General features: G+C 36.6%; 1 protein-coding gene across 8 annotated transcripts in view; it reads right to left on the bottom strand.

The window, feature by feature from the left end:
* The window catches only part of LOC117172747 (zinc transporter 1), a 491,563-nt gene that overhangs the window by 12,886 nt on the left and 464,457 nt on the right, over positions 1–14,220 (bottom strand). For all 8 annotated transcript variants that reach the window (XM_033360933.1, XM_033360935.1, XM_033360939.1 and 5 more), the window contains one exon: positions 13,168–13,254. In XM_033360933.1, coding sequence (XP_033216824.1) covers positions 13,168–13,254 — 87 coding nt within the window. The remainder of the gene's footprint in view (positions 1–13,167; positions 13,255–14,220) is intronic.

The raw sequence follows: 14,220 nt of genomic DNA, 5'->3' as shown, positions 1-14,220 counted from the left end.
TCCTCAGCCACCGTATTCACCAGACCTGGCCCCCAGCGACTATTACTTGTTCCCTAACCTGAAGAGATTGCTCACCGGTAAGCGTTTTTACTCAAATGAGGAACTCATAGCTGAAACTGAGGCGTATTTTGGAGACTTTCCGATCGAGTACTTTTCGGACGGTATCAAAAAGTTAGAAAATCTTTGGACTCGCTGTATCGACCTAAAAGGAGAGTATGTTGAAAAATAAAACCGACTTTGTCCAAAAAAACGAGGTAACGCCAGGGAAAGAGGCCGAAGGAATAAAGACGGCGTGGTGGGATGCAGAATGCAAGGGGAGTAAAGATAGAATGAAAGAAAATGTTAAAAAGTGAAGAAAAGGGGAGATAGAGAAACATGAATATAGTAGGAGAAAGAAAGAACATGAAATATTGTTAAGTAATAAAAGGCACTTAGAGAAAAGTAGGTATATGGAAGAGGTGGAAAAAGTGGTCAGGGATGAGAGAGAATGGTAGGTGATCAATGGGGAACGAGGGGAAAAGAAGGGCGTCAATAAGGAAATCGATATGGATTAGTGGACCCTGCACGTTAAGCCACTGTTAGGAGGAGTGGAAAATAAGGTATTAGGTGAAATGAGGAAGGCAACAGAAGGGGAAGATGATAGTGATTACAGGATAAGTAGGAAGGAAGTGAGTAGAGCGAAAGCGAGGCTTAAAAGAAAAAAGGCAACAGGAGAGGACGATACTCAGAATAAGGCTTTGAGGTTTGGAGGGGAACGGGTGAGAACGAAAATGTGGGAGATACGCAACATCGTTTGGAGAGAAGGATGGTCTAAGGAAAGGAGGACAGGGTTGGTGGTACTGATTATTAAAAAAGAAGAGGGCAAGAAGGTGGAGGAGTATAGGGGAATCACATTTATTTCAGTGGTTTATAAAATATATACAGAGATACTCAGAAAGAGATTAGAGAGGGAAGTGGAACAGAAAGGAACCATTCCACATTATCAGAGGGGGTGAATTAAGGGTTGGTCGGGAAGATAAAGGAGAAATTTAAACAGACCAAGATAAGGGTTAGGATTAGGAAACATAAATGGGAGATGTTTTGGAGTGGAATGGGGCTCAGGCATGGGTGCCCACTGAGTCCACTACTATTCAGTCTCTTGTTCGCAGATCTAGAGTAGAAACTGGAGAATAAAGGAAAAGGGGGAAGGGTTCTGGGAAATAGCAAGGTATATTCCTTAGCGTATTACCGTCAAGGTAAATGTAAATAAGACGAAGATGATGTGTTTTAAGAAGAGAAGGACAAAAGTAGAATATGAATGGAAGAAGTACGGGGATAAAGTTTAACAGGTCGAGGAATTTAGTTACTTAGGGTTCCGGTTTGAGTCGAAAGGCGGGGTTGAACTACAAGTAAGGAGAAGGATAGAATGTGCGAGTAAAGGAATGAGGCAGGAACGAGGTATAGGGAACAGAAGATTTAAGGATGACTAGAAGATGACACTGTGGATGTTTGATGCGTTAGTGTGGTCAATTCGAAGTTACGAAGTGGATATATGGGGACGGAAGAAGCACAAGAGGGTGGAAAGTATGCAGGAGAGATTCTTCAGATGGGTAATAGGAGTGAGCTGGCAAATGAAGAGAGCATGGAACTTTGAGGAGAAGCTAAAAAGGGGATGGAAAGCAGGATAGCACAAGCTTGTCTACGTGAAGTAGTAAACAAAGAGAATAGGGGTAACACAGCAGGATCAAGGTGAGAGGAAGAGAGGCGACAGAGGGGGAGAGAATGCGATATAAGAGCAGATATCAGAGTATAGCAAGAGATAGAGAATTAACTGATTTAGGTTGGGAGAAGGAATAAGAGAGTGCAGGTGCTGGATGAATGAAGAGGAAGGAAGATGTAGAGTTCGTTTTTACGAGATAGAATCATGGGGGAATGTTTTAGAGAGATGTAAGGGGGACGAAACGGGTGGTGAGAGTGCTGATGATAGGACAAGGTGGATCTTGGATCGAAGTGGACAAGGGGCAAGCTCGATCATGAGACTGGATGGAATGAGAGGAAGTAAGGGGCATGTAGTAGGGAAATGCCAAGTGCGTACCCCTATACTAGGACAATAAAGTAATAAAGATAAAGAAAACGTGAATTTATGTTAACGGAAATGGTAAGAGGAAACGGCAGCCCAGGAAACTCTATATTCAGCAAATCTCGAGAATAATTGTGTGAAGACAAAGCGATAGCATATAATTTAATATAAGTAGAATCTTATTATTTAGATAGTAAGTATTATTAAGGTAGTATAAGTGGTTTTTTACGGACTGTGAAGGGAGCGGATGTCCTTAAACCCGTAAAATGGAGAGAAAAATACATACATACTAATAAACAATTTTAATATCCGACATGACTTGTAAAACAATTTTTAATTGTTAAAAATAAATGTAACTTATTTGAACAAAATATTTTTTTGAAATAATGTAAACAAAACACGTATTTTCTGAATGAAATGTAAAAGTTGGCCACTACTTTGAGCCGTAAATTCAAATAATTTTGATACTTTTCTCATAAATTTTACCAATTTCTATTTGTTTGAACAATTTTTCTTCTTTTTTTTTTAACTTGAAAAAATAGAACACATACGAGGTGTGTTCAAAAAATAAGGTGACTTTATGGTTTTCTCGAAAAATATTCATCTATTCCTCAATATTCATGTTGTCACTGGGGGCCAGTTATAACCTTTTGAGAAAATCAGGATCAATATTGACTTCATTCAACATCTCCTGAGCGATGGTCATGCGATGGATCTTTTCATCAAAATTAAGCAGTTTTGGAACAAATTTCGCTGACACACGTCTCATGCCCAAAACGTCCGAAAAGATAACATGGCATGAGCCAACCGATATGCCAACATCTTCAGCAACTTCTCTGATGGTAATTCGGCGATTTTTCAACACCATTTCATCCACTGCTTGAACGTTTTCATCTGTTGTTGACGTGCTGGGACGTCCAGGGCGAGGTTCGTCTTCGACATCCTCTCGCCCTTCTTGGAACAGCTTGTACCACTTATACACATCTTTCTTACTCAGAGAAGACTCATCGTATGCAACTGTCAACATTTCAAGAGTTTTAGAACACTGGATTCCATTTTTCACACAAAATTTAATGCAAACTCTTTGCTCCATTTTTTTCGAAACAAGAAAATCGCCGAGCACACCAAACCCTTCTAACCTTTTACGCCTCTGCCAGAAAAAAAAACACGAGCTATATAGTCAAAACTGTGAATATATAATCGTGACGAGTGTACCAACACAACAAAACGAAAAATTTAAAACTTGAATGTACGTAGCCTGCGAAAATTGAAAAGTAATCTTACTTTCTGACACACCTCGTACAATTATTTTTTTGACTGTATAGTATATTTAAAGAATATACTAATGTTTTAAAATTATTTAATAAATTACGCGCTTCTTTGAAAAATTATTTATCCCCAAAAACACTTTCAAGATCGTATTTTCTATATTAAACATTATATTAAATGATTTTGAGGAGTAGGTAATTCTCCTATTATCTGCATGCAATTACTTAACAATTAATTATTGTTAACTTTTAAATTTCCTATAAATTAGGTCACGGTAAAAACAGAAAACATATGAAAAATATAATAATAATGATATTTTTATAATTTAAATAATTATCTAACTTTTATGATTTTTTATTAGTATGCCAAAAAAGATGTATACCATGCATACTCAATAGGGTAGTCCGAAAATACATGGAAACATTTTTGTGTATGCTAGAGTACAACGATACACCCATTTCATTCTAAATCCAAAAAAAGAAATTTCCTAATTTTTTATATTTTGATATTACCATGTGCCGGTTTTGACTTGAAGTTTCCCATGTAAAATGCATAGGAAAGGTAAATTTTTTGTATTTTTAGAATAATTTTTTGGGGTTTGGAAAAATGTGACGGGAAAGTATAAGGGCCTGCAGAAAATTATCCAAAGAAAAATGTCATCTATCAGACATATGGATCTGACACCCGTAACACACCCCCTCGAGTACCGGAAAACTGCCCTTAAAACCAAAAATGTCAATTTTTCAGGAAATCGACTTTTGTACACTGCATTCTCGTCTTTTTTTACTTAAAATTATTAATATTGGTCTAGTGGAATATTTCTTATCATTGGTTATTAATTGTTAATTATTTACACAAATCGAATTTGTTTAATCTGTTTTAGAACAATCCTTTTTCCCTTCAAAATTATTACTATTAGTCTAGTGGAATATTTATTAACATTAGTCATAAATTTTGTATTATTTAAACAAATGGAATTTGTTTGAACATTTCTCTTAAAAAATTTATTTTTTCCTCCAAAATCATCACTATTGGTCTATTGGAACATTTATGAATATCAGTTCATTAATTCTAAATTGTTTCAGCAATCGAAATTCGTTTAAATAATTTTGTTATTAGAAATTAATAATATTTCTTCAGTGGAATATTTATCAACATCGTATGATTAATTTTATTAACAAAAATTTTGTTAGTAAAAATTATTACTTAAATATTACTGATAAATTAATTATTAGGAATGGAAGCTTCTAATGTGTCCCCTAAGTGTTTACATTTTTCTTGCAACTTCTTCTTTATTCCTTTACACCCCTTCCCCCCCACACACACATTTACTTGCTGGTGGAAGGGGGACCTACAGTTTAAGGTGGGTTCCGAACCACCAAGAGCAACAGCTTTAAGTACTTAGAGAAAACCTTTTTTCTCTAGAGGTACCGGTCCCACGACTCTCCGGAGATGAACAACTCCCTTGCTTGGCTAGTGTTCACCGCATGGGCCGCCAAGTCTCTTCCAGAGTGTGAGGCGGGAATCAAACCTGCAAGCCGACGAAGTGGGTCCATGAGTGGGGAGAGCCGCCATCTGACGATGTGCCATTTGATTATGGGCACGAGCATTTTTGCCGACAAACTGTGCATGCAAATATAAACATGTGGGCGCTGCCATGTTTGTTGCGGGACATCAAAAGGTGGCGAACCTCCCCCCTCATTGCGTCACCCCCGCAATGGCATACCTAGTCCCTTGTTTCCTATGTCCATGGTCCAGAGCCTACACTTTCGCTCCTACGACCATCGTCCCACTAAATTAATTATTATTAAACTAATTATTAAGCAATAATTGATTATTATATATAAATATTTCACTAGGCCAACAGTAATAATTTTTATTGGAAAAAAATTCAAATCGAAAATATTTCAACAAATTTAATTTTTTTAAACAATAAAAAGTTAATGAAACAATGTTATTAAATATTCCATTAGACTCAAAGTAATAATTTTAAGGGGGAAAAATACAAATTTTCGAAAAAAATTATTTAAACAAAGCACTTTCGTTAATTTCAAAATCGCATTCTTTACTTGTGTAAGCATCGGCTTCCATCTCCATTTTTTCGTTAGACATCGCCTTTAATGCACTGAATTTAACGAAAGTTTCATATAGACTGACTCAACTGGCAATGACCAGCATAGAAATAGAATCCGGATCTACTTCAGACAAGCAACCCCTCCCCCCCCCCCTCTCTGTTGGAGAAAAAATAACGTGGTAAGCAAAAAAAAAAAAAAAGAGCGATTATAATATATTATATATTTCTTCTACCTTAATTTAAAAATAAATAATTGATAATAATTTTTCTATACGATAAGGTATCATCAATTTGAATAGAAAAAGGTTAAAGAGATCAAAATACATTGCAAATAATATAAAGTCAAAACTCTAATATACTATTTCCCATTAATATTAAACACTCAAGCCGTTAGGACTTAAAAGATTAATTTTGATCAGTTATTCAAAAATTACTTAAGATTCTACTCAGCGGCACTAACCCCAAGGAATATAAACTTCTACTGAGGGATAAAGCTTTCCTACAATGGTGGGAGGATGGATCGAGAATATCTTAAACATTACTCAATTAAAACATTGCCTTTTTACAAATTTTTGAAAAACTTTCAATGTCTTTAAAACATTGGGAAACAGCGTTTATACATTATTTAGTCTGTATTATTATTATATTGTAAAATATCGAGATATAAATGAGAGAAATGTTTAAATGACTCGAAAGTGATCTGCAAATCAAAAAATAATTCAAATTAAAATTATAGGTCGAAAAATGATGTATGGATTCGTCCATATGGCTGGCCTGCTGTTAAGTTAGACAAATTTGTATTGGATTTATGAAAAACTGTTTAGGCTTTATTAATCAATCTTTTTCAACGATATTATTTTTGTAATTGTCCAAATTAATCAGGATACGTTCTTGCGTCACTTATAATTGCCAATTTAAAAAAAATCATTAGTTATTTAACTCTGATCTACATTTTCTCCAAATGGAATTGTTTGTACCCATTTTACTTATACTGGCATGCAGCAAAGGGATATATTAAAAGCATTCTTTTTTATACAATTAAAAATTCAAAGAGACTTAAGAAATGGTACTCTCATATGTAATATACGCGAACCTGTTGATAATTTTCTATTATTTCACTTTCTTCACTTAATTATTTTCCCTTATTTTTCGTGCATTTCAGTTCATTTATTTACACAATATATTTCCCAATTTTCGGTACCCCCCTTCAAAACAGGTCGGGCGACTTCCCCCCCCCCCTGAATGCACCCTGAATGCACCGTAGGGTAATCAAGGTATACGCCATGAACAAAAATTTCACAATTCACTGTACTGTAATTTTACAATACGAAAAAGATCTCCACCTACAAATAATCAGAATATGTAAAAATCTAAATATTTCTCTTGCCTTTACAAATAAAAATAAACTTTCCGATACCCTTCCACCATCTATTGAAAACCAAATAACAAAATTTGAAAAAAACTTACCTCATTGATAGAATTTTTTGCAAGGATTGTCATATGATTTATATTGGATAAACAAAAGGTCCTTTCAAGACTATAATTTCAGAAAACCGAGAAACTCAATATAATAAAAAAAAACTAGCACAGGTTTATGTAATGACTCTAGTAAGTTTGATCGTAAATTTGACTTTAATTCTAAAAACGTTCAAATTTTATGCATAGAAAGTAAATATCACAGTAGAATCCTTTTAGAAATCATCAATATAATAAAAAGTGATGGTATCGATAATTTTAGACCTGATACTGATAATCTCAGTGATGAAAAGAATTCCTGAAAACAAATTCAAGAATCTATCGACCAAATCTGGACAATGATATATTACTTGGCTAGAAAAGTAAAAAATTTAAAGGAGTTTAATATCAAGAAACATCAGCTTTACAGTCAATGAAATACTAAATACTTCTCAAATATTCAACCTTTATCGACAAATTACATGTCTTTGGAATCGGAAAAATACGTAGATTCCAAATATAATACTTTTAAGTCACTGATTGCAAAATCACGAATTTTTCAATCTCACATTTTTTTCCCATTTTCTAACAAAGGACTCCTGAGGAAAGGGGTGGTCTGGCCAAGCTCGCAGGTACTGCCCTGAAAGTAGGTCGTAGGGCAGCCAGGGCAGGGAACCCTGCACTGGGCAAGCCGACCACTGTACTAAAAGAAGATGCACTTGAAGGCGCCTTCGGCCCATGTAAATGACAGGCATTTTATATTTTTAAGTTTTTAAAGCTGCATGAAAAAGTATTGCGATTACTCTGTGAGTTTCTAATGCAAATTTTAACGTAGAATCCGAATTTCAACAATTAAAAAGTTGATCTTGCTGTTTTTTGAGTTTTTTAAAAAGGAAGCGAATGGAGACCCAATGGGGTCTTTACGGGTACTTTTTAGAGGCTCCTTTTGGTTCCTTCGGTTCGCCAGGGATACCTTAATTCTGATTCAAAAAGGACGACTGGTCTCACGGATGTAAGTCATCATATGTCAAGAACAAGTAATTCTTTAAATTACATTACACTGGTCTAAAAGTTCTAGTTTATCCTCGTCTAATTTCAGAAGTGTCTTAAAATTGTTAGAAAGTATGCCTAAAAATGGAATAAATGTGATTCCTTTTTTTACATTAACCTGCTCTACGTTAATGTCAGTATCACTAGAAGAAAATTCTCCTGATAGTTATTATAAAATACATTTTTTTCATCAGAAAGCACCATGCTATGAGCCTATTACGCCCCTAAAAAAGTGATCCTTAAGGTAGGTCTTTACTAAACTGCCCAGCTACTGACAGTTACTTATTTCTAAACGGCACCGTCAATGAAAGCTCAAACAGATGGAACCCACATCAATCCCATGTTCTCATCTACAACCATATCAACAACTTAATATAAATGGTGAAATGAAAGACACAAAGAGAGATTTAGTACCCCAAAAATCTAATGTTAAATATGAGCTATCCTTGAAGGAATTTGTAAGTTGAAGAAAACAAAACAGGAATTTTCGGCCAGTGATCATCATTATCAAAAAGATTCACTTCATAGAGCATTCTTGCATCATTTCGGTAAAGAACCTTCAAACGTTCACTTTTTAGGGGGCTCTATGGACTCATCATATAAGGTGGGTTTGAATAACATATATTGCATCACTCGTAGGTCTTCACTTGTGGAAATCAATATCCACAGGGCGACGAGAAAAAAAAGCATGGCCCTTGGATATCGTTTTTCACGCAGTAGCACAACCATGGCAAATTTCGGTGTCAGATAAGATTATAGATAAAAACCTTAAGCTTACTTTTTTATTAAAAATAATAAAGATATTCTAATAATAAGACTCTCACACCTGTTGTTTGTTCCATTAATACTCGTATTTATTTTTTAGCCCAGCATACTTAGTAAAAGAATTTATAATACTTCCTTTCAATCTCTTCGACTGTTTATTCATTTAAATTTGTATCAGACGAGATATATAAAAGCAGTGGGGATGATACATAACATTTAAGTACTATACTACTTGGTTAATAGAAATTTAGGATGAAAGAGAGGGAAATTAGTCGCGTTCTTTGTGAATTTTAGAGCAGCTTTTGATTGAGTAAACAGAAAAGGTATTCCGGATAGGAAGAAGACTAAGGCACGGGCGTCCCTTGATTTCACAACTTTTCAATATGATGCTGGCAGATTTAAAGGAGAAGCTGAAGAAGACAGGGAAAGGGGGAACGATTTTTGGTAACAGAAAACTATACACTCTACCATACGCGAACGGCGTTTTTCTGTTAGCAGATGATGAGGAGGGAATTAATCTAATGATGAGAATTTTCGAAGAGCATGTAGGAACAAAAGACTTGGCGTGAACGTAGAGAAGACCAAAGTGATGTTCTTCAAAAACGAAAAGACCAAAATAGATTACATTTGGAAGACGAACCGACAATCACTGGAAAGTGTGGAGGAGTTCTGTTACCTAGGTTTTGGTTTGAAGAAGAAAGGGGAAGCGGTGTGCAGATAAGTAAAAGCATCAAATGTGAGAGTAAAGTAATGGACCAAGTATGGGATATATGATTGCAGAATGAGGGTTTAGTTGTTTGGTGTTTAGTTTAGAGGGTTTAGTTGTTTGGTGTATATAAGGGGTTTCTGAAGTGGGTATTGGGGGTTAATCGGAGTTGCCCAGGATACATATTGAGGGAAGAATGAGAATGGAAAAAATGGTAACTGGACAAATGAAAAAGGGATGGATGGTCGAAGAGGAGCTAAAAAGGGTAAAGGATGGTAGAATTGCACGAGTATGCTTGGAGGAAGTTCGCAACAAAGAGAGGAGAGGCAATTTGGAAAATTCGAAATGGGATAAAGAAAGGGAAAAAGTTGGGATTAGAATGGAAGAAGGAGTGATTGCTGTAGATATTGGATGGATGAAGAGGAAAATCTGTAAAGACTATATAGATACAATACGGAATCATAGGCAAATGTATTAGAGAACTGTACAGGAGAGGAAGAAGAACAGTTGAGCGTCGATGAGTGTGTAGCTATTCACGCGATGTTTCTGAATCAACATAATTGAAAGTGTTTCAGAAGGTCAAGCGCGGGTTTTCACCGAGACTGGGTGTCATTCTACAAAATTGAACCTGCTCACGGCGAAATCGCAGCAATGTTTCAGCTGTAACCTTGCCTCACGACCGTGAGGTAGGTGGTTACAGTCTGCGATGAACTCATTTCGCCGAAGTAGCAAATCTTCTGCACCATGAGAACACGGAGTAATCCAAGATGACCGAATTTCGTATTTTCTCGACAAGAATCTTTTGACACGCAGGGCTAGAGAACCAACGGTCAGGACGACTATCTTAACAAAATATTCCTGGTATATTCGTCATAACTCACTAGTAATGTACATACCTCTGTTTTGCTTATTGTTTTTTGGCAGTAATGTTAGTGTTCGCTAGTGCCGAAAAATTTTCAGGCCTATGTCAGGTTTCGAGTCCGTAAAAGAAACAATTGTCGAGAATGTGCAGTTCCAATTAATGCGGCACTTCTCATTCTCGACAATTGACTCGGCTTCCCTAGGAGCGTTTAGCGGAGCGGTATTATTGACAATTTCGTATAAGTGCAAGATGTATTAATAAAGCACTCTAAGTGCCGCATTATTCCATTTTGATGTACGTTGTTCCCACATGAATGTCGTAGTTGAAATGACACTGTCTTGACATGCCAAAATGAAACCCTCCGTGCTTGACTTCAATCCGAGTTATCAGACGAAAGAAAATGTTAGCTCATAAGACTTTGAATGAGCCCTTATATTTCTGTTTAAGATACCGTGCATACTCAGTGGCTTTTTTAGCTGCTTTGTACATGAGCACTCCTTTGCCCACTTCTTCGTGTTTTCTGACCCATTCAAGAAGATGGTGTCGTCCATTTGCAAAAATATGTGATTTGCCCAGAATGAACTTGTTGTAAAGACATTCCAGATCCAGTATTTTTCGACCACCTTGATCACGTGAAATGTAAAGTCGCGGATCACACGAGTGTTTATAAGCGTAACTAACGGGACGTCAAGCATGTTCGCTGCAGATACTTTGTTTCTCGCCGACAGTTCGGAAGATTAAATCTGACAGATGATCCGTTTGTATCTTCTTCGAAAGGTATCCTTTATAGACCTCACATCCTGAATGCGGCTGTGTGGTACGCCCAGGAATATATAGGTTTCTCCCGTGCGAAGTTATCGTATAGGGGTTTTGTCGACGAGCTCAGGGTCTTCGGGGCTGCCATTAAGTTTTCCTAGCTTGAAATACAGCTTGGCGGTTTGATATAAATTTAAGTTTTTCAAGTTGATTTTACTCTCCCTTTTACGGGTTTAAGACTATTTACATAAAAATTACACGTAGTTTTAAAAATAATCCACACATACTAGCTTATCAACTATATTATTTTATTATGATTCTAATCGCTCGCGACATTTTCCTATGTTTCCGTACCTAAATAGAAACGCGCGCCTCAATTTCCCTCGCAAATTATTTTCTATAGACTACTGGATCCTTCCGAAGGTTCCTTATTCGGTTCCTTAGGCCGGCTTGAAAGTTTAAGGTGTCCTGAAATGGAAGCAGTTTCCCACAAGTACGCCAAAAAAGGTAACGCGCTTCACTGCGAGTGCTTCATATGCTAATCTTGCGCGCCTGACGCTAAGCAATCTGTTTTATCTCCGAGATAAATATTGTGCGAGACGCAGGCCGGATATAGGGAGGGAAGGAGTACTATTCACAACATTTACGTCTTGCAGCACCTGGTGGATAGAGAACTAACCAAAAAGGATGCCAAAGTGTACATGGTTTTTGAAGATCTAAAAGGCGTTTTCCCTTCGGTGGATAGGGGGATATTGTGGGAGGCAACGGAAGAGATGGGAGTGAAGAAAGGCCTAATTCAAACGGTAAGGGAGGTATATGAGGTGACGAAATATAGGGTGAGAGGAGGAGAGATAATCTCTGAGAGTTTCTGGATAGTTAGGGGGTTGAGGCAAGGGTACCCGCTTAGCACAACGCTTTTTGAATATGATGGATATGAAAAGTAAGCTAGTGGCCGGAGTGGTAGGAGGAGTTAGGGTAGGAAGAGTCAGGATATGGTCACTCGCATATGCAGAGGACATAGTGCTGATAGCAAGGAGCGAAGAGGCTTTAAAAGAGATGATGAAAAGGTTGAGAAGATACTTGGACAAAAATAGGTTAGAGTACAATGCGAAGAACTAGAAGATTATGGTGTTCAAGAAGAGAGGTGGAAGAGGGGGCGGGGGAGAACGAGTTTAGGGATTATAACGGGGAGTCGAGCCTGTAAATATGAGGAGAAACTTTTGGAAGAGGGGGAAATAAGCTACTTAGGGAGTGTTGGTGGGAGAAGGAGAACATACGTAGGGTTTCGAAGATGGAGGTGGAAAGGGAAAGGTATTTTAGAACGAATCGATTGCAGATGGATGAAGTGAGAATGATGCACGAGGAAGGAAGTTATATGAGTTAGTTCAAAAAAATGGCATGGAGAAAGAGAAGGCCAGGAGAGAATAATAGAGTCAAGGTTCAACGGGAAGTATGTGTGGATTGTGTCAAGGGAGAGGCGAAATATTTATGTGAGAAAGAATCGCACGGAAGTTAGGAACTTACAGCGAAAGTGAGATGCGGTTGCATGGAGGGTTTTAAAAGGTTCTGCCTCTCTAAAGAAAGAGAATGTGTTAATTGTGCAGGAAGGGGTGTGCAAAAGTTGAGCGCTGGTTGGAGGAGTGTGAAGAGGTGGAAAGGAATGGGGTAAGCATGGAGGTATTGTTGCATGAAATGGGGGATAAAAGGGCAGTAGTATGGGTGAACGGGGTGTTGGGCAAAATCGAGAAGAATAGAAGGAAGGAGAAAGTGGAATGGAGAAGAAATAGTAGATAAGTAATAGGTGTTAGCCGCGGATGCAAAGGCTGTTCATGCTAGGCATAGCGAGAAAATAGCGAGATGCGTGTGAGGTGAGGTGAAGCGACGAGGGTTAGGCTATAAAAGCGAACGGATAAGATATAAGGTGTGGATCAATGTTAATTTTTAAGAGGTAGTTGTAAGAAAATTCTGTAAAATATGAAAGTGTAAGCAAGTAAAATTTTTAAGGCCAGCAGGCCGAAAAATAAACGTTTATCTATCTATCTATAATGGTTTCGTTTATCGTTTGTCTTTGCCAATAGCAGTTTTAAAATTAATGAAATGATTTCACTCATATTGATTGAGATGCTTTCCTCTAATGAAGATTATTATTATAAAAATTATTCTTTTTCTACCTTGTGAAATTCTGGCTGTATTGTCACTTGCGTTATTCCCATCTCAACAAAAAATGATGTGACTTCATCAGTAATGTTTGCATATATCTGTAAAATAAAACATTGGTTTTATGAAAAGTTAGATACAGATTTTGGGTAATCTAAAAAATATCTGTAATCTGACTGCAGCATCTTGCATTGTTGGAATTTATAGCAAATGCCTAATGTTTGAGTCAAATTTTAAGGACTCTCTCTCTATGTGTAAGCAATCGTTGAATGTAGCGAAAACATGTTTTTTGTATATTATATGGAACCAGGCAAAACAAAAGTTTAGTTAAAAAATGTAATTTGCAGCAAGATCTACAAAATAAGGAGTCGTACGTTGAGATTCATTGATTTTTTCCATTAAATATACTTTTTTTACATATGTTATTATTTTTGTAATACTTAAGTAACAGGCTGTACAGTTTAAAAGAATATGCACCCTTCCACTTTTAAAACATATTTAAGACTTCAGCCTGAAAGAATTATTGTTTTTCTCAAAAAGTCATTGGTTATTTAGTAGAAGGAAGTTATACTGTCACGTAAACTTAGAGGAAATTCAACTTTTCATAGATGAATTGCATAAAAGTGACTTAAAAAATGACAAAATTATCGTATATATCAATTAGTGCTAAGACTGATTCAAACGTATTTAAATAAATAGGAAAAAGAATAGTATATTACATCAAACTTAGAGTTATGCACGTCTTTACCGTGAGGAGGTCAATGTTCACAGGACAAGTTGTGAAACCATGGTCGTACGCTATGGTTTTGCTACTGCGGAAAAGACAATAGTTTTTCTCGTCGTCCTATGAATATTGAATTCCCTGCGCAAAAATATGTGTAATTCTACGAGTGATCAGGACCGGCGTTTTAAATTTGTCCGACCGTGTGCAACAAATTTATGCTGCCCCCATCCTTCTTCTTTTCCTTAAACATTTTTTAAATACATTTTCTACATTGGCATACTTTATTTCCATTTAAACTGCTTTCAAACCCTTTCGTGTTTAAAGGTTTTGCACAAAGGTGGGG

Source organism: Belonocnema kinseyi, chromosome 5 (assembly GCF_010883055.1).
Source record: "Belonocnema kinseyi isolate 2016_QV_RU_SX_M_011 chromosome 5, B_treatae_v1, whole genome shotgun sequence".
In the NCBI taxonomy this organism is placed as follows: Eukaryota; Metazoa; Arthropoda; class Insecta; order Hymenoptera; family Cynipidae; genus Belonocnema; species Belonocnema kinseyi.
Note: the sequence above shows the minus strand (reverse complement) of the source record. Positions and strands in the feature narration are given on the sequence as shown.